Source organism: Dipodomys merriami, unplaced genomic scaffold (assembly GCF_024711535.1).
Source record: "Dipodomys merriami isolate MVZ:Mamm:240054 unplaced genomic scaffold, mDipMer1.0.p SCAF_17, whole genome shotgun sequence".
NCBI classification, from domain to species: Eukaryota; Metazoa; Chordata; class Mammalia; order Rodentia; family Heteromyidae; genus Dipodomys; species Dipodomys merriami.
The window spans coordinates 17,451,012-17,469,678 of NW_027203048.1; the positions used below are offsets into that span (position 1 = coordinate 17,451,012).

Below are 18,667 nucleotides of genomic sequence, written 5' to 3' on the forward strand. Positions count from 1 at the left end.
ATTTGTGGATAATACCACAGTATTTACTAGTGATTATGATGTGAAGTGAAAAAAGACAGAAGGAAATGGCTCTGAATTCTAATATATAATCCGATAAGTTAATCATGTTTATTTCCTGAGATACAAAATACTAAGGGCACGTTTCAGTGAGGAAATGAAGAATTATATTTAGATAAGTTAACTCAAATATTCCATTAAGATAAGAAAGTAGTTGAGTAAGAAATCTGGCTGGGCCATGAGCTGGTGGCTCACGCCTGTAATCCTAGCTACTCAGGAGGCTGAGATCTGAGGATCGAGGTTCAAAGCCAGCAAGGGCAGGAAAGCCTGTGAGACTCTTATCTTCAATAAACCACCAGAAAACAGTAAGTGGTGCTGTGGCGCAAGTGGTAGAGTGCTAGCCTTGAGCTGAAGAGCTGAGGGACCAGTGTTCAAGCCCCACGACTGACAAAAAAAAAAAAAAAAAAAAAAAGAAATCTGGCTGGGCATCTGTAATCCTAGCTACTCTGGGGACTGAGGATGAGGTTTAAAGCCAGTCCACCAAAGAAAGTCCTTGAGATTCATAACTCCAACTAACCACAAAAAAATTGGAAGCAGAGCTGTGGCTCAGTAGTAGAGCATTAGCCTCAAGGGGGAAAAAAAAAGGCCTAGGCCTGAGAACTTCAAGGCCTAGGAATGAAAAAAAAAGAAAAAAAGAAAAGAAATTGGCTATCTGTAGTCCTTGTTAGTGAAATTGTAAAATTAAGATTAAATGATATTACTGAAGAGTATGTGCGGATAGAAAGCAAAAAGAATGTCTAGGGTTAAAAAAGAGCCAGTAAAGACAGTAACAGTACCTAATAGATGGAATAGGAGGGAACTAAAAGTCAATGCTGTCTTAAGAAACCACTAATGGGAACCACACTGTAAAAGTGTGTAAAGATGATAATCTATTTTTATTTAGAAGGTACACAGTATTCTTATTAGTATGCCTCATAGTTTAGATACATGTTATAAACTTATGTGTTTCTTGATTTCACAAGACTGAAAATGAATTGTGTTTAAAATGCTGAGGATCAGCATTTCAAAAGAAAGGCATAGATAAAATAAGACAGAATGCTGACCATTATTTTAGGCAATGTGAGAACAGTGGTGGCAGAACAAAAGCAATTTCAGTGGAAGGAAGGTAGGAAATGCCCAGTAGCAGAAGGCTTGAAAGAAAATACAAATTTCTAGCTAAAAGATTTCACATGAATACAAATTCAACTGCCTCTCTACAACCTCCATTAAAGTCATAGGCCAACAATAAGAACAAAAAGCACAAATATATAAGAATAAAGAAAATAGGAGAGAAACCCAAATAAAATTTGTAAGCCAAGAGTTCCCAGTAGGGAAAGCCGAGGAGAGACCTAACTTGAGGTATTCTATAACACTTTACCACCTCATACACACATGTGAAGCCCTGGGTACCTCTGGAAGGGGAAGTAAAACTGTACTTAGAAATGAAGGGAATGCTTGAAATCTTTTTAAGAAGTTGTAAGATGTATCACTGCTGCATTCTGAAAGACAATCAGAGGCATAGTCTCTGAAAAAAGAGTAGTAAACTGTATCTCTGGACTAGGGGAGCCCAAATACAGCTCTGGACCCAAAACAGGGGACGCCAGTGAGTGTTTACATACTGAATGCTGAAGTCCTCAGGCTTTTCCCTCAACTGCCCCAGCATAGACAACCAACTACAGGTCCTTCAAACACTTGTTTCTCTGGTCAGCAATCAACATAAACAAGCATTAAGATAATAAGGGTCAGGAACAAGAGTAGTGTACAGTGTAGTTGAATTTTAAAAAAGCAGGTGAACCCTGTCTAAAAGACTTTTCAGGTTTCACTCTTAAATTTGAGTGAATATTACTACTTATTTGAAGAAAATACCTAATTTTAAAGAAAGAAAATAAAATGTGCAAAAAACAGACTACATAGGAAGAACGGGAAGGAGGGAGGGAAGGAGGAAGACAGGGTGGAAGGGAAGGAGAAAAGAAGGGGGGAAGGGAGGTAGGGAGAAAGGGAGGAAAAGTCTCTAACTCCTCAGGGGGAAAAGTGAACACACTGATTCCATACAAAGCCTGGTGACCACTTGCAGTTGCTGGTGGTGACTTTCAAATGACACCAGTCAAAGAATGATGCTTTTCTTTCTCCAGTCTTACTGAACTGTCTAGCTAGTGACACGAAGTGGGCGATGAGCAGGAATTAAACAAGGTTTGGCGTTTTCCCACAACAGAAAATAAATTGACTTCAAATTCTCTAAGTGACTCACACCTTTCCAAAACATCACTTTTTCTTTAATCTCTGTCAATCCAATTGGAGGAAAGAAACAATACCATACCTTGTTCGCAGCAACCAAGACTTTATCAAGAAATCGCAACCATTCGAAGATAAAAACTGGTCTTTTTGCTTCGGTGATCTGTGCCAAAGCTTCTTCATTTAGCAACAGACTGTGAGCTAGCTCCATTGCTGAAGTGTTTAATTCACACCTTAAATGAACAGATTAAAAAAAAAACACGTGTAAGGATTTTTTTTCCGTCCGATGTTCAAATGTTCAAGTTCAATGACAGCGCCCACAAAGAAAGGAAAAAATTTTACTTTCCTTCTCGTTTCTTTTTTTTTTTTTGGGGGGGGGGCGTGAGGAGCAACTTCTTTTGGGTCACAACCTGAGAACCAATTTTGAAAGAAACAAAGGTCCAAGCACAAACAAGAGTGGCTAAAGAAGAATAGCCCATGAAGTGAAAGGAAAATTAACATGGGGCAAACATTTTAAAAAGGCATTATTCCCGAACAAATGACCCCCCCCCATAAAACCCAAAAAAAATCACACACACAAAACAAACCAACACAACGACAGTAAACCCACAGACCCTTGAACCCACTGAGAACACTAAAGCACCGACTCGAGCATCTCACGACCCCCCACCCCGCCATCCTTTCACCCTGGACTCCCAGCTCCAGCACCGCACCGACCCCCAGACCCCACACCGCAGGCTCCGCAGCTTCCTGCGGGGCTGGGGCGGCCCCGGCGGCGACGTCCCCGGGCCCCGCAAGCGCTGGGGCGGTGCGAGGCCTCGGGCGCGGGGGTCCCCCGGCACCCCAGCAAGGCGGGGTCTGAGCGGGAAACGCGAGGTGCTACTGCAGGCCTCCGCAACCTGCTCAACCCCACGTCAACCCCACGACGCAGCGTTCCGCGCTCTGTCAGCCCCACGTCCCCGCCTTGAAGTCAAGGGGGAAAATGTTCATTATGAACTCGAATTTCTTCCCCACCCCAGGGGAGCCAGGGGTCCGTGTCGGTGTCAACGTGCACGCTCTCGGTGGCGCTGGGAACCTCCTCACCTCCGGGTCCGGCAGCAGCCGATCAGCTGAGCTGGAGTAGGGGTGGGGGCCGACGGTAGCTGCCTAGGGACCCGGATGCCCCGCCTCCCGAACGCCCGCTTGCAGGAAATGAGGGCAGAGCGCATGCGCGGAACGCTGGCCCTGCGCAATCGCACTGGCCAGGTCTTCTCAGTCCGCCAGCGGTAAGTTTGTTTCCCTTTGAGTGGGTCCTGGGAAATAGGTGAGCCGAAGCCCCGCCCCCCCCCCCCCGGTGCTTCCTGCTGTGCGCATGCGCAGAGCGCTCTCCGGAGCCGAGCTGCCAGGTAGGCTCTGCGGACGCCGGAGGAAGTCAGCGGAGGGGCTGCGCCTTGGCTGCCGATACCCCTCTCACCACCAGCCCCGTCCCCATCCCAGGGGTGGCGTCCCTGGTGGCCAGGAGGGGCCCGTGGCCCCCGAGGACGGGCGCGTGTGTGTGGATGAGTCGCTGCGCTTCGGTCCGTCTGTGGGCGCGCAGGACGGCGGCGGCCTCCGCCCGCGTCCCGGGAACGCAGTGCCGGCGCGGGACCTGCGCCCCCGAGAAGCGCGGGCGCTCCGTGAAGTAAAGCTGGGGAGACGACTGAGGCGGTTCTTTAACGTACCACCATTGCCCCGGAGCCAGCCTCGGACCCCGGCCTTGTAGTGCCTCTGAGTCCCAGCTCGTGCGGGTGCGGAATGCTTGCAGGTGACGCTCAGAAAGGGGCTTTGAGCGAACCCGTCAGCACGGTGTGCACACGCCTGCACACCCAGCGGGTACAGGGGCCAGCCTCCAGAGCCACGCCCTGCCTGTAGATTAAGTGTGTATACCGATCTGCGATCCTGTGTAAGTGAGCCAGATAACCCCCCTTCTGGCCTAAATGAGACCCTTTAAAATACTTAATTCTGGTCTGGGGGTGTAGTCCCGTGACAAAACATTGGCCTAGCAGGTGTGAATGGTAAGTGCAAACCGCAGTGAAGCAAAATTAATCATCTAATTGTTTTCAGCAGTAAGACCACTGAGACCCACATTATCTGTGGCTGCAAGCAAGTCCGTTAGCCATATGGAATCTTAAATTTCTCCAACTGGAAAATGAGACTGTTCTTACTTAATTGAGATACTCATAACGTGGGTGAGTACTAAGCGTTATATGTAAAAATACTATTGCAAGTGAAGAATGTGAAGTGTAGGCAAAGGTGAATGACTGTAACTGCTGTACATATCTTTAACATATATATGTATGTATCAGTTGTGGGGCCTGAACTCTGGGCATGGGCACTGTCCCTGAGCTCTTCAGCTCAAGGCTAGTGCTCTACCACGTAAGCCACAGTACCACTTCTGGCTTTTTCTGCTTATGTGATACTGAGGAATTGAACCCAGGGCCTCATGCATACAAGGCAAGCACTCTTCCACTGAGCCACCTTTCCAGCCCTTAACCTGTACTTTTAAAACCAAAACTGAATTGTAATGTTTAGGAATGCACATGTTGAAAACGGAAAAGGAAATTCTAGAGGAAGAAAATAATTGGTATAAATGATTCAATAGTGACACTTCCTTAAACCAAAATAAGGATACGTTTGGGTTGGGGTTAAAGACAGTTCCCACATGGATGATAAAGTTCTAGATCCTGATGTAGTGATGGCTTTTGCTATATAACAGTATCCCAGTTTAGCAGCTTAAAATTTTGTAGTCCTTTATTAACTCCATTTCTGTGTGTCAAGAATTTAGTAGCAAGCTGGGCATAGTGGCTCAGGCCTATAATCCCAGCTACTGGAGAGACAGAGATAGGAATCCAAGGCTAGCTAAGACAAAAATTAGAGATCTTATCTCTAAAAAACAAGCTGGGTGCACTGGTCAAGTGTAATCTCAGCTACTCTGGAGGCATGGGTAGAGGGATCACCATCCAACGCTGGCCCTAGAGAACAAACACAAGACCCCATCTGAAAAGTACATAAGCTAAGAAGGACTGGATACCTAGCAAATATAAGTATGAAGTCCTGAATTCAACCTCAGTATGAGGTAAAGGAATAAAAAGGAGTTTGTGAGCAACTTAGCTTTACGTGGATGTTCTCAAGAAATGGTAATGAAGATGCCAGCCAGTCTGAGCCACCTGAAGGCTTCACTGGGACTAGATAATCCATTTCCAAGGTGGCACACTCATTTGTGTTGGCTGTTGACAAAAGGTCTTAGTTCCTCCCTTGTGGACTTCTGCATAGAACTTCTTGAGTGTTTTCATTATATGACAGCTCACTTCCTTCTAATTAATTATCAAATCCACTTTATGCTTTTGACCAAAAAAATCCTAACAGGCAAGAATCATTAGGAGTAGCTCGTCTTGGAACCTAATAATACATTTTTTTTGTGGTTCTCTGTACTTCTGAGATATTTATAATTTTTTAAAATATTGACAGAGGAATAAAGTGGCCTATGATTACAAACTAAGGATAAATAAAGACCTTTCTTGAACACATTATCGCTAAAGCATTACTTAGAACCTACCATAGTGGAAGGTAGGGAGGATCTAAAGAACTTGTGTTTGTGTTCTCAAGCCTACTTGGGAAGATATATAGTGAAAAACCCATATAGTAATACTTTTTTCATCCAGAATAATTGTCCAGACTCTTGCAGTTGATGAAGCCTCTTTTCAAGCAAGCTTAAGTAATGTAGAAATTTACTAGGCCGTTTAGTGGGGAGGGATGCTAGTCACAGCGTCCTAAAAACAAGGGCCTTGGGAATTAAGCCTCTTTGCTGTAAGGCCTGTCTTTGTTCATGTTGTTTATCTGACTCCATACTGCAGACAGGTTCTCTTCATATGACAGTCCCAACTTTACATACTCCAGTTAGAATGCCCAATGAAAACAGTTTCATTCTCTATAACACATGTATTCATATGTAGCAAAAGAGATAGGGTTTGCTCTTACTGAGGTATTCTCTTACCATCCCCATTGCTGGGACATAGGATGTTATAATTGGCCACCATTGTACCTAAGGGAATTCACCCAAAGGTATTCACAGTACCATCCTCCACTAGAACCACAGGGGTGGCAGAGGAATGAGTTCTCAGAAGCAAATAGGATGGAAAAGACCAAAACAGCCTATCTGTACCAAGTAGTACTGTACCAAGTTCCCAGCAGCACTGACATTGCCTGAGAACCTGGGAGTAATACAAAGCTCCATGCTCCACGCACAATGAGAAGATCCTAGGTAGTTCATATACACAAAAAAGTTTAAGAAGCACTTTTCTGGATGATTATTTAAACCCTCTAAGGGCTAATAATTACATGATTTTTAACTATGGATGGGAATGTTCCTCAGAATATTTCCATGTAAGCAACGTATTAATTTACCAAGTTCCAGGCAAACTTAAACGTACAGCACATAAAGGGCTGTGGATAGGCCTGGAGTGGTCAACACAGATTTTGGAGGAGATGGATGATATCCTTGGCCTTGGAAGAAGAATATAGCTGAAGTATGTCTCAAGAGTAATGAGTAGCCCATAGAACTTCAGTAAGAAACTCTAATGGACAAGTAGGGGTTAGATTGTGATGGGTGAGGTTATCTTCTGCTTTGCTAATGTGACTGGACCTTCACTGCCTACAGGGTCAGGTGTATTGAAGGGTTTGAAACAGACAGAAGTAACCTGACCTGATTTGAATCTAAAGGAGCAGAAATTAGAAGACTATTAGAGGTGGTTTGGGAAGAAGCGATGCAAAGGCAACGGCCATCAGAAAGCTTTTGTAATACTTCAAATGAGAAGAAGGTGTCTGAACTGAAGTACTGGTCATAACTAAGCGGGGTGGGGGGAATGAGACAGGTTTATAAAAGATCTAGAGGAGGTAGAGTGATGACGTTAGTGGAGAAATATGGGTAATGTGGGAAGTTTAGACTATTGAGTTTAAGAGCTTCACAAATAAAGACACTCAGGAACACTTGAATATGTAGTAGAGCTCTAGAGAAAGGTCCTGGTGAGAGATACTGAGAAAAATAAAACAAAAAAATGCTATTACTTTATCCCATTTGACTTATAGATTGAATTGCCATTTGAAGTTGAACATGGCAGAAGAAGAGGACTATATGTCTGATTCCTTCATTAATGTCCAGTAAGTAAATTGTACTCTTAATGTAGTGATATGTATAATACATGTGTAGATTGTGAAACAGGGACATTGGTTTTCAAGTGTGACATCAGAGAGTCTTAACTGTTTTATGGTGGCACTTCCTATGTGTCCTTCAAAGACACTAGGAATCTTTTTCTCCCTGTTGGTGCTATCATTTACTTTCATTTTTATTATTATTATTTTTATGCCAGTCGTAGGCTGGAACTCAGGACCTGGGCATTGTCCCTGAACATTTTTACAAGGCTAGCATTCTACCACTTGAGCCACAGCTCCACTTACAGCTTTCTGGTGGTTAATCGGAGGTAAGACTTTCCTGCCTAGGCTGGCTTCAAACTGTGATCCTCAAACCTCAGCCTCCTAAGTAGCTAGCATTGCAGGTACGACCTCCTGGCATACAACTTCATTTACTTTTCTTAATGTAGTGTAACCTCTTCTAAGGAAATATACTTTTGTGTGTGTGTGTGCATGTATGCCTTTACCAAGGCTTAAACTCAAGGCCTTGAACTTTACACTTGGCTTTCTTGCTTACAGCTGGCACTATACTACTTGAGCCATGCTTCCAAAGTCATTTTACTGGTTAGGGATGGAAACTCAAAGGATATTTATTTCTTTATTTTTTCCCTGACTAGCTTTGACCCATTATCCTCTAGCTCTCAGCCTCCTGAGTAGCTCAGATTACAGACATAAGCCACTGGTTCTTGGCTAATATACTTTTCCTTTATTTCGTCTTCCTATCTCTTCTGGCTTCTATTCAGATTTTCTCCTTATTATTGCTGATTTCCTAGGAAAATCAGTCTGAACTTATTATTACTTTTCTTTTCTTTCTTTTTCTTTTTTTTAGAGGTGGGGAGGTCAGTTGTGGGGCCTGAACTCTGGGTCTGGGCACAGTCCCTCAGCTCTTCAGCTCAAGGCTAGCACGCTACCATTTGAGCCACAGCGCCACTTCTGGCTTTTTATGCTTATGTGGTGCTGAGGAATCGAACCCAGGGCTTCACGCATGCAAGGCATGCCACCTTCCCAGCCCTAAACTTACTCTTTCTTTCATTTGTATATGATCTTTAGTCTTCATCATTTCTATGAAAACAGCCATTCCTGAGAATCTCTGCTTTTACCTAATAGCAGTGACAACAAAGATGATCATGGAGGCAGTGCTGGAAAACTGAAATATTAAGTAGTATCAACTGTGTAAATGCTGAAGTTATGAAACACTTCACATACTCATCTAAAATAACCATTTCCTCTTATTTTTCAGGGAAGACATCAGGCCAGGATTGCCTATGCTGAGGCAAATTCGAGAAGCTCGTCGAAAAGAAAAGCAACAGGAAGCTAATTTGAAAAATAGACAGAAGAGTTTAAAAGAAGAAGAACAAGAAAGACGTACCCTTGGGCTGAAGAGTGCACTAGGCTGTGAAAACAAAGGGTTTGCCTTGCTCCAGAAGATGGGATATAAAAGTGGTCAGGCTCTTGGCAAAAGTGGTGAGAAACTTTCAAAAATAAGCACTTTGTAACATTTTGATATATTGTTGAGGAGCAGAGATGACTTTCACCCTTATCCAGCCAAAAAAACCCTTAAACGTCTTCATCTCTTCTGTGATAATAAATCATATAGAGAATTTATCTTCCCATGTCCATTTTTTTTGCCAGTCTTGGGGCTTCAACTCAGGGCCTGGGTACTGTCTCTGAGCTTCTTTTGCTCATGGCTAGCGCTCTACCACTTGAGCCACAGCACTATTTCCAGCTTTTTCTTTTTTTTTTTTTTTTGTCGGTCGTGGGGCTTGAACTCTGGGCCTGGGCACTGTCCCTCAGCTCTTCAGCTCAAGGCGAGCGCTCTACCACTTGAGCTACAGCGCCACTATTTCCAGCTTTTTCTGCTCATGTGGTACTGAGGAATCGAACCCAGGGCCTCATGCTTACAAGGCAAGCTCTGTACCACTGAGCCACCTTCCCAGCCCCCCTGTATCCATTTTAATTACCTCATGTGCCATGAAAAATAGCACAGTGTTGAAACATTTACAACTAGTGTCTAGTGGACCTGGTTTACAATGAAGTCCTCAAAGGATGGTGACAAATTATGGACTGAAAAGTACAATGGCCATAGGATAGTGAAACAGCATTGAGTATGATAACAGGGCTCTGGCCTCTGCTCTGAGCCTGGAACAGCTGTCTGAGTGACTGTCCAGCTGGAGCAGTTCTATTCTTATCCCTTTTGGAAGTGAAACTGCTTACATGGATGCAAAGGCTATAAATTGATGGTAGCCACCAGGCGCCGGTGGTTCATGCCTGTAATCCTAGTTACTCAGGATGCTGAGATCTGAGGATCATGATTCAAAGCCAGGAAAGTCCATGAAACTCTTATCTCCAGTAAGCCACTAGAAACAGAAATGGCACTATGGTTGAAGTGGTCGAGTACTCACCTTGAGCTGAAGAGCACAGGGACAGTGCCAATTGATGGTAGCCTCCTAGGCTATTTTTCTTTATTGTAATTGCTTTGATTTTCATCTAGATAGGCTTTGTATCCTCTTAAGGATGTCATTGCCTTGGACCTGTTATAGCAATAGTATCATTTCTTAAGCTAGTCTAAGAGGCCATGAGTCAGCCTTACTGAGGAGTAGGTATTTGAAGGCAAGGAAAGTGGCTTATTATGTATATAGAGTGTTAATTTTTCAATTTTGGAAGTCATTGAAACTAAGGAGGGATATGAATTGTCTAATCTATACTGACCTATATTTTGTTCTCTTTTTTTTTTTTTTTTAGGAGATGGTATTGTTGAACCAATTCCTCTCCATGTCAAAACAGGTATGTAACTCTAGCCTTGAACAGCAAAAGCCAACCAAGAGCACAAGGCCATGAATTTAAGCCCCAGGACCAACACCAAAAAGTAAAAAAATGTCATGTTTGAAGTAAAAAAAAAAAAAAAACCAGGAAGTTCCTTATCAGAATTTTTGTCTTCAATCAGGGAAAAGTGGCATTGGTCATGAGGCATTACTAAAACGGAAAGCAGAGGAAAAATTAGAACACTACAGAAGAAAGATTCACATGAAAAACCAAGCTGAAGAAAAAGCTGAAGAACAGTTTCGGTAAAATTGTATTTGAACTGTCTTAGTTTCAAATATAATTTTTTTTTTTTTGGTCGGTCGTGGGGCTTGAACTCTGGGCCTGGGCGCTGTCCCTGTGCTCTTCAGCTCAAGGCAAGTGCTCTACAATTTGAGCCACAGCACCACTTCCAGTTTTCTAGTGGTTTATTGGAGATAAGAGTCTCACCAACTTTCCTGCCCCGGCTGGCTTTGAATTGTGATCCTCAGATCTCAGCCTCCTGAGTAGCTAGGATTACAGGTGTGAGCCCCAGGCACCGGTTTCAAATGTTCTTTATCATGGTATGTTTTCTGGTACTTTGGTATATAAAAATGTAAAAGGTTATATGGACTTTATAATATTTTATTTTAGAAAGCGGCTTAAAAATAAGCAGGATGAGATGAAACTAGAAGGAGATCTTAAAAGAAGCCAGCGTGCCTGTCAACAGTTGGATAGCCAGAAGGTAAGCTGTCATTGGCTTTCAGTTTTGTAGCATTTTGATAGCCCAGTATGATAAGCCAAATATTTTTACTTTAAGAAAAGAGAACTCCAGCCGGGCGCTGGTGGCTCACGCCTGTAATCCTAGCTACTCAGGAGGCTGAGATCTGAGGATCGCGGTTCAAAGCCAGCCCGGGCAGGAGAGACCGTGAGACTCCTATCTCCAATAAACCACCAGAAAACTGGAAGTGGCGCTGTAGCTCAAGTGGTAGAGCACTCGCCTTGAGCTGAAGAGCTGAGGGACAGCGCCCAGGCCCAGAGTTCAAGCCCCACGACCGACAAAAAAAAAAAAAAAAAGAAAAGAGAACTCCAAACCAGCACTGATAGCTCACACTAGAACCCTAGCTACTTAGGAGGCTGAGATCTGATGACTCTAAGTCAGACAACTGTGGCCAACAAATTCAAGAGAATCTTATCTCCATTTAGCCAGCAAAAAGCCAGAACTGGAGTTGTGGCTCAAGTGGTGGAGTACCAGCTGTGAGCCAAGTGAGAGTTGGAAATCTTCAGTTCAATCCCCAATTGGCATAAAACAAAAAATGACTTCAAGCCTGATTAATCTAGCATTGAAAACTTTCATCTAAGTATACTACTGAGATGTGATAATGATACAATAATGGCTGCAGAAACCTGAGCTAACCAATAAGAGTTAAATAAGTTGTTCTTTGCTAATATAAATTTTAATTACTTAGTACTAGAATCTGTGGAAATTCTGTTCTCAATCATATTCAGTTAGAATAACCTATTTCCAGCCCATATTATGACTCTTATATGAAGCTATTAAAATCTGTTTCAGATTTGAATGATCTAAAAGAAATTTTTTTTTTTTACTACAAAGAAGGATTTATTTTTTTCTTGGTTCTTTTTAATTATCTTTAAGTAGTTGTACAAAGAAGTTCCCATTCTACCGAACAGTATTGGAGTACAAAGTGTTTGAAAACATAAAAGAAAAATTCTTTCTTTGCTTTTATCTTAGTGGTTCAGGTTTGACCAAATAAATGACTTCGTTTAAAGACTCAAAAACATGGGTAAAATTTTCTCATCTATAAGTAGGTTGCTAGAAGCAATCTCTCACCTTGCTATGTTTTGAAATGTATTTCTGACGCTTGTGACACTTATGCTTGTGTGCATTATTTTATACACATGGCTTAACTTTTCTGCTAGACTATCAGCAGCAACTGGGAGACAAAATTCTAATTGGACTTTACATTCCCATCATGGTGCAGTGCTTTACTCTTAAATAGTACGCAGTCAGTATTTATTGGAAGATTGAATTTATGTTCACATGAACATACTTGTAATAGTCTTATTATGTATTTTATGTCTTATGAGAATAATTGTACATTTTCAGAATATTGAGGTTCCCAGGGAAGCATGGTACTGGTTGAGACCTGAAGAGGAGACTGACGAAGAGGAAGAGGAAGAAGAACAGGATGAAGATGAATATAGGAGTGAAGATTTAAGTGTATGTGTTGACCATTGTCTTTCTTTCATAGCATGGGGTCTTGGCCTTGACACTATTAATGCTTTGAGCTGGGTAATTGTGGGCAGCTATCCTAGTGTTGTAGTATCTGCTGCTTCCAGATGACCCTGGGACATCAAAAATGCCTCACCATTGCTTACTATCTTCAGAGGAAAAATAACCCTGGCTGAGAACTGCTGCTTTACTGCATTATGAGCCCCAAATCAAAATTGCATGACATTTTCCAGTAAGCTCCTGCTCGTCCCTCAGATTCAGTTTGGATGATAAATTCAGTGCAAATGTGAATTAACTTATACCTTGTGTCCTGCTAAAACTTCAAGAGTTGATTCAAATGTGTTCATGTTTCCCTTGCCCATCATCCAAACAGAAAACCTGAAGGACGATGATTCAAGAAAGGAGTACACTATCTCCCCTGTGCTTGCTTGGGTGTAATAATCTTGTAGAGAGCAGTCAGTTTGAAACCCTTATATATGTGAGATGACGAATGAGTATGTTCATGGCAGAAAGGAAACAGTGCTCACCTTTACCCCATCTGATGGGGAAGGGGTGCAGCAGGTAGATTCATTGAAAGTAGAAAGGGTCTTTAAGGATGCTGGTTATCACAGAGCTAGCCAAAATCTATCTTCTTAATGTTAACCAGTAGTCTTTATTGTGTTTGTCAGGTTGTACAAATCTCTGGGTGACTAGTCACCTAGGATACATTCAAATATATTACTTCTGCCTTTGATACTTATGGAAACTATTTGAAAATACAGCAGAAGATTTACAACCTGGGCTGACTTAGATCTAAGATCAAAATAACAATAATAATAATAATAATAATAAGGTTCTGTTCCTTGTAAAATACTCATGTGTATACATCCTATGTCTAGGTTCTGGAAAAACTACAAATATTGACTAGTTATTTAAGAGAAGAACATCTGTATTGCATTTGGTGTGGAACAGCCTATGAAGGTAGGAAGGTGGTTGGTAATATTTTTGACTAGTAAAGATGAGTGCTTTTTTACTTTCATTGAAAGGCACATTTCCCAAACACAGTCAGAACTTCCTATTTCATTCAAATAGTGATGTGGGCCCAATGTCCTAAAGAAATAATTACTACTGAAATAACTGAAAGCTTATTAGAATTCCTTTTAGCTTTTCAGTAACTGAATAGACAATAGAGAATCTTTCAGAATTTTGTTTAAAAAAAACATATCTAAGACTGGGAAAGTGGCTTAGTGGTAGAGTGCTTGTCTAGCATACATGAAGCCCTGGGTTTGATTCCTCAGTGCCACATAAACAGAAAAAGCCAGAAGTGATGCTGTGGCTCAAGTGGTAGAGTGCTAGCCTTGAGCAACAGATGCTCAGGGACAGTGGCCAGGCCTTGAGTTCAAGCCCCAAGAGTAGCCAAAAAAAAAACCCACCTACCTAATTAGAATGGCTTGAGGATGATGAATGTTTTCATGCTTTACTTTTACTTTCTTGCTGTAGATTGAAAGGTATTTATGTTAAATTTTTAGAACTGGTTTTTTTATAAATCTGATATGGTTGCTCATACTTAACAATCCTAGCTATTGAGGAGACTGCAATTAGGAAAATCATGATTACAGGTTAGCCCAGGCAAGATTTTGCAAGACTCCTTCTGAACCAATAAAAACCTGGGTATGCACCTGTTATTCAAGCTATGATTATCCTAGAAGTAGTATAGTCACTTTATGAGGCCAGCCCGGAAATAAATATAAGACCCTATTTGAAAAATAAGGAAAGTGAAAAGGATTGGTGGTATGAGCGCCTGCCTACCAAGTGCCAGCCAGCTGAGGACCCTGAGTTTAAGTCCAGTACCACCAAAAAGTCTTCAAAACCTAGTTCTTACATAAAGAGAATTATCGCTGAGCCATAGAAGTCAAATATGTTACAAATCCACTTCATTGTTTTGCTCATTGTGAAGAAAGAATCAGTTTAAAACTTGCCAACTGGTGGCCAGTCATAATGGCTCATGCCTATAATTTAGGCAAAGATCAGGATCACTTGCTGAGGCCATCCCAGGCAAAAAATGAGCAAGACCGTATCTCAACAAACAAGCTGGGTGTGGTGTTTCATGTCTATTAATCCCATTTGTATGAGAATTATAGGTAGGAGAAACAAAGTCTGAGACCAGCTTATGCAGAAACATGAGGCCCTATCTATAAAATAACCTAAAGCAAGAAGGCCTCGAGGTATGGCTCAAGTCATGGCTCAGCTTTCAAAATCCCAATTCCACAAAAAGAAGAAGAAGAAACAAACTTGCCAAATGTTTTGTGAAGCCAAGTGCCTCCTCTGCTAATACATGTTAACAAACTGCCTTTGCTAACTAGTATTTAAGGACTTAATGCTTGAGAAGGAAGGATTTTTGGATATGGTTTTGGTTTTTTGAATCTTTTCCTGGTTTAGCAGAGTAAATGGAAAATAAAAACAATCGCTATACTGAAGTTTCTTTCTGGAAGTTTACTATAAAAATTGTATTTTTTAATTTCCATCTCATAATTACAGATAAAGAAGACCTCTCTACAAATTGCCCAGAACCAACTTCTGCTGATCATGACTAAGACTGTTGCCAATAAAGTAGAAGTTGCTAATGTCAGAAAGGACAGAGGGACTTCCTATTATGCTTGTGCTTCTTGTACCTATAATGTTAAATGTTCAGTGGCTTGAGAAAAGTAATGCAATATTATTTCAGAACACAGGTGTCATGGACTTGGACAGTTATAGTTTATTATGTTATTCCTAGTAAAATGATGTGTCTTATAGCAGTGTATGTGTGTGTGTGTGTGTATGTGTGTGTGTATCTGTATCCATTGCAAGTAATCTGTTAAGTTTTAGCTTCCCTTTAAGTTTTGGCTTCTCTTTCTTCTCACCACCTTAAACTACATGAGTTACAAGTACACCAAATCTGGAAACCCCTCAGCATCATTCCTGGCAGGCGGTCATCTAACCTCTAACTTCATTTTCTCAGAGAGCCATAGAGTGCTCTCTGCTCTAAAAACTACTGCAAGGTAGGTCCTAAATTCTTTTTTCAAGTTTTCTCTCATAATTTGCCTCCCTATAGATTAACTGAGTACAAATAAGCACATGATGAACACAAGTTCCACCCAAGGTCAATCATAAAAATATCGTGAACATTTCTAAAAGTCCACTTGCATGGGCGTCTCCTCTACTGATTGATTCAAGTAATGTGTGGTTTTAGAATGTATGGATTCATTTTAAAGTTCCTAGAATGAGTCTGGTAAGCACCTATGCTAAAGACTTAGTGCTAGCTGGGTACTAGTGACTCACACCTGTAATCCTAGCTGCTCAAGAGGCTGAGATCTGAGGATCGCAGTTCAAAGCCAACCCAGGCAGGAAAGATTGTGAGACTCTTATCTCCAGTTAATCACCAGAAAACCAGAAGTGGCACTGTGGCTTAATGTGGTAAAGCACTGGCCTTTGCATAAGAGCTTGGGGATAGCACCCAACCCCCAAATTCAAGCCCCACAGCCAATAACAACAACAACAAAGAAGTAGTGCTATAGGTTAAACATTGAGTACCAGTCTGCTTTAGGTAGAATTGTGGTTACAGTGCTGTGATTTTACAGCTCACTTTCCCAGCCCATCACCCAGCAGCCACTTCAGCAAAGTGGTGACTATTCTAGTAACTATGGTTACAATAATGACAACTAGAAATTTTTTTTTTGGGGTCCAGTCATGGGGCCTGAACTCTGGGCCTGGGCCCTGTCCCTCAGCTCTTCAGCTCAAGGCTAGCGCTCTACCACTTGAGCCACAGCATCACTTCCGGCTTTTTTCTTTTTGCTTATGTGGTGCTGAGGAATTGAACCCAGGGCCTCATGCATGCAAGGCAAGCGCTCTACCACTGAGCTACCTTCCCAGCCCCGACAACTAGAAATTTTATCAGGACACTTACGGGCAGCAATGGAAATAGACAAGTGAGGCTTGAAAGTGATATCGGCAAAATACAATTGGCTCTAGATCTATAGTCTTCAAAACCAAAATTGACCTACAGCTCATTTTTAAGTCACAATCAACAAGAGATCAGTTTCTTTTATTAGAAACAGCATGCCCAAGAAAATAGCAAAAGTAAACCTACACTTGCATAGGTTGAGGTAGTCACTAGGATATCTTGTGTTAATCTCTGATCTAGTATGACCTAATTTGCTTGTTCTCAAATTTAACTTAAGATGTTCTTATAAATAATGCATCCAGTTGAATGCCAATGGCTCACACTTGTAATCCTAACTACTCAGGAAGCTGAGATCTGAAGATCACAGTTTGAAGCCAGCCTGGGCAGGAGCCCCAGAGACTATTGTGTCCAATTAACTCCCTAAAATGCTGGAAGTAAAGCTGTGTCTCAACTGGTAGAGCTAGCCTTGAGCAAAGAAGCTCAAGGACAGTGCCTAGGCCCTGAATTCAAGCCCCAGGACTGGCATAAAAACAAAAAGTACTGTAACCCTAGCTTAAATTGAGAGTATTAAGGTTCAAAATCAGTCTGGGCAAAGAAGTCTATGAGAATCCATCTCCAGCAAAAAGTCTGGCTCAAATGATAGAGCATCAGCCATGAGCACATAAGCTAAGTAAGAAAGCATATGCTGAGTTCAAGCCACAGTACTAGCACAAAATTAAAACAAGTCCTGCCCCAGAGATTCTAGTGTAATTTAGCCACTGTTTTTTGAGCATCATTACCCTTGATTGTGAAAGGTAGCGCAAGGTAAGTACATATATCAATAGATATATACATATACATATGTACATATTAATATGTGTAGTTTATTTCTGGGCCTTCATTCTTAATCCAGAATATTTTTGTGATTGTATATCTCTATCTATCTATCTATCTATCTGTCTGTCTATCTATCTACTCATATACACAAACATAAATAAGAACATGGTAGGATGCTGTTACTTAATATTTACATTTTACTTAAAAATAGTAAAAAAAAAAAAAAAATAGCTGGGCGCTGGTGGGTCACATCTGTAATCCTAGCTACTTAGGAGGCTGAGATCTGAGGATTACAGTACAAAGCTATCCAAGGCAGAAAAGTCTGTGAGACTCTTGTCTTTGATAAACTACTCAGAAAAAGCTGGAAGTGGCACTGTGGCTCAAGTGTTAGAGCATTAGCCTTGAGCAAAAGAAGCTCAAAGACAATACCCAGGCCCTGAGTTCAATTCCCAGGACAAGCAAAAAAAAAAAACGTATCAAACCCTGTCACCTTGAACCTCTGACTATGGACACGAACAATTACGCTGAGAATGAGAGGAACCCAAGACTGCACCAGAGTTGGGGTCTACACTTAGCGGTCTAGAGAGGGAGTTTTTTCTCTTCTTTTCCATCTAAGGTTCAAAACAGGCTCTCAATATGAGTAAAAGCTTAATTTTTGTTCATGTATGCCTTTTAGGACTTTATAACTACCCAATAATGAACACCGAGGGAGGAAAACATTGAGGAAAAAATCAATTGGCTTTAAAACATTTATATGAAATTTGAAACTTTAATGTTTCATTGGGTGCTGGTGGCTCATGCCTAGAATCCTAGCTACACAGAAGGCTGAGATCTGAGGATCAAAGTCAGCCTAGGCAAGAAAGTCTGAGACTCTTACCTCCAATTAACCACCAGAGAGCCTCTCAAGTGGTAGAGTACTTGTCTTGAGCAAAAAAAGCACTCAGGGACAGCACCCAAGCCCTGAGTTTAAGCCCCAGGACTGGCACAAAACAAAATTTAGTTTTAACATTTCACATCATTTACTTTTGTTTAAATTGTGCTATTGGTATTTTCAAGTCTCTAGATTTTATTTAATGTCTTATTTTTCTTAATTATACCCAGAATGATAGCCTGTGACATTCAAGATACTTTAAAGTACAAATCAGTTCACCTTATACATATTTATTTCAAGTATTATTCGCCAACATTTAGTGATGAAGTGTAAAAGTGAACATTATTTTGCCAGTACTAGGGTTTGAACTCAAGAGCCTGGCCACTGTCTCTGATTTTTTTGGGGAGGGGATGGGGGGAGGTCCAAAATCACAGCTCATTTTGAACTTTTTTCTGGTTAATGGAATTATGAGTCTCACAGACTTTCCTGACTGGACCAGCTTCAAACCTTAACACAGATTCAAGTCTCCTGAGTAGCTAGGGATACAGACTTC

General features: G+C 41.5%; 2 protein-coding genes across 9 annotated transcripts in view; one reads left to right on the forward strand and one right to left on the reverse strand.

The window, feature by feature from the left end:
* Heatr5b (HEAT repeat containing 5B) overlaps positions 1–3,412 on the reverse strand; it is a 76,190-nt gene extending 72,778 nt beyond the window's left edge. Inside the window, exons 1-2 of one of the 3 annotated variants that reach the window (XM_070025369.1) lie at positions 3,352–3,412; positions 2,354–2,501 (exon numbers count right to left, since the gene is read on the reverse strand). In XM_070025369.1, the coding sequence (XP_069881470.1) occupies positions 2,354–2,479 (126 nt within the window). In that variant the 5' untranslated portion in view covers positions 2,480–2,501; positions 3,352–3,412. Of the gene's footprint in view, positions 1–2,353; positions 2,502–2,985; positions 3,006–3,282; positions 3,325–3,351 lie in introns of those variants that run through there. The other 2 variants (XM_070025370.1, XM_070025371.1) reach the window with 2 other exon arrangements.
* Positions 3,413–3,513: 101 nt separating this feature from the next.
* Gpatch11 (G-patch domain containing 11) lies at positions 3,514–18,644 on the forward strand. 6 transcript variants are annotated; one of them, XM_070025381.1, is made up of 10 exons: positions 3,514–3,533; positions 4,354–4,475; positions 7,372–7,443; positions 8,714–8,937; positions 10,216–10,257; positions 10,418–10,538; positions 10,906–10,996; positions 12,380–12,493; positions 13,384–13,465; positions 15,023–18,644. In XM_070025381.1, exons 3-10 carry the CDS (start codon positions 7,397–7,399, stop codon positions 15,076–15,078), a joined length of 777 nt encoding a protein of 258 aa, XP_069881482.1. In that variant the 5' UTR covers positions 3,514–3,533; positions 4,354–4,475; positions 7,372–7,396; the 3' UTR covers positions 15,079–18,644. The 6 variants fall into 6 exon arrangements, with proteins under 6 accessions (XP_069881482.1, XP_069881483.1, XP_069881479.1 ...); XM_070025382.1 differs by lacking the exon at positions 3,514–3,533 and adding an exon at positions 3,633–3,653; XM_070025378.1 differs by lacking the exon at positions 3,514–3,533 and adding an exon at positions 3,675–4,189 and having other exon boundaries at positions 4,351–4,475.
* The last annotated feature ends 23 nt before the right edge of the window (positions 18,645–18,667 follow it).

What these genes read in the sequence shown, in the direction of transcription:
- Gpatch11 (XM_070025381.1), top strand. Translation starts at nt 7,397, where the DNA reads ATGGCAGAAGAAGAGGACTATATGTCTGATTCCTTCATTAATGTCCA. An exon ending in GATTCCTTCATTAATGTCCA is followed by an intron (nt 7,444 to 8,713) that starts GTAAGTAAATTG and finishes CTTATTTTTCAG; the next exon opens with GGAAGACATCAGGCCAGGAT. An exon ending in TCCTCTCCATGTCAAAACAG is followed by an intron (nt 10,258 to 10,417) that starts GTATGTAACTCT and finishes GTCTTCAATCAG; the next exon opens with GGAAAAGTGGCATTGGTCAT.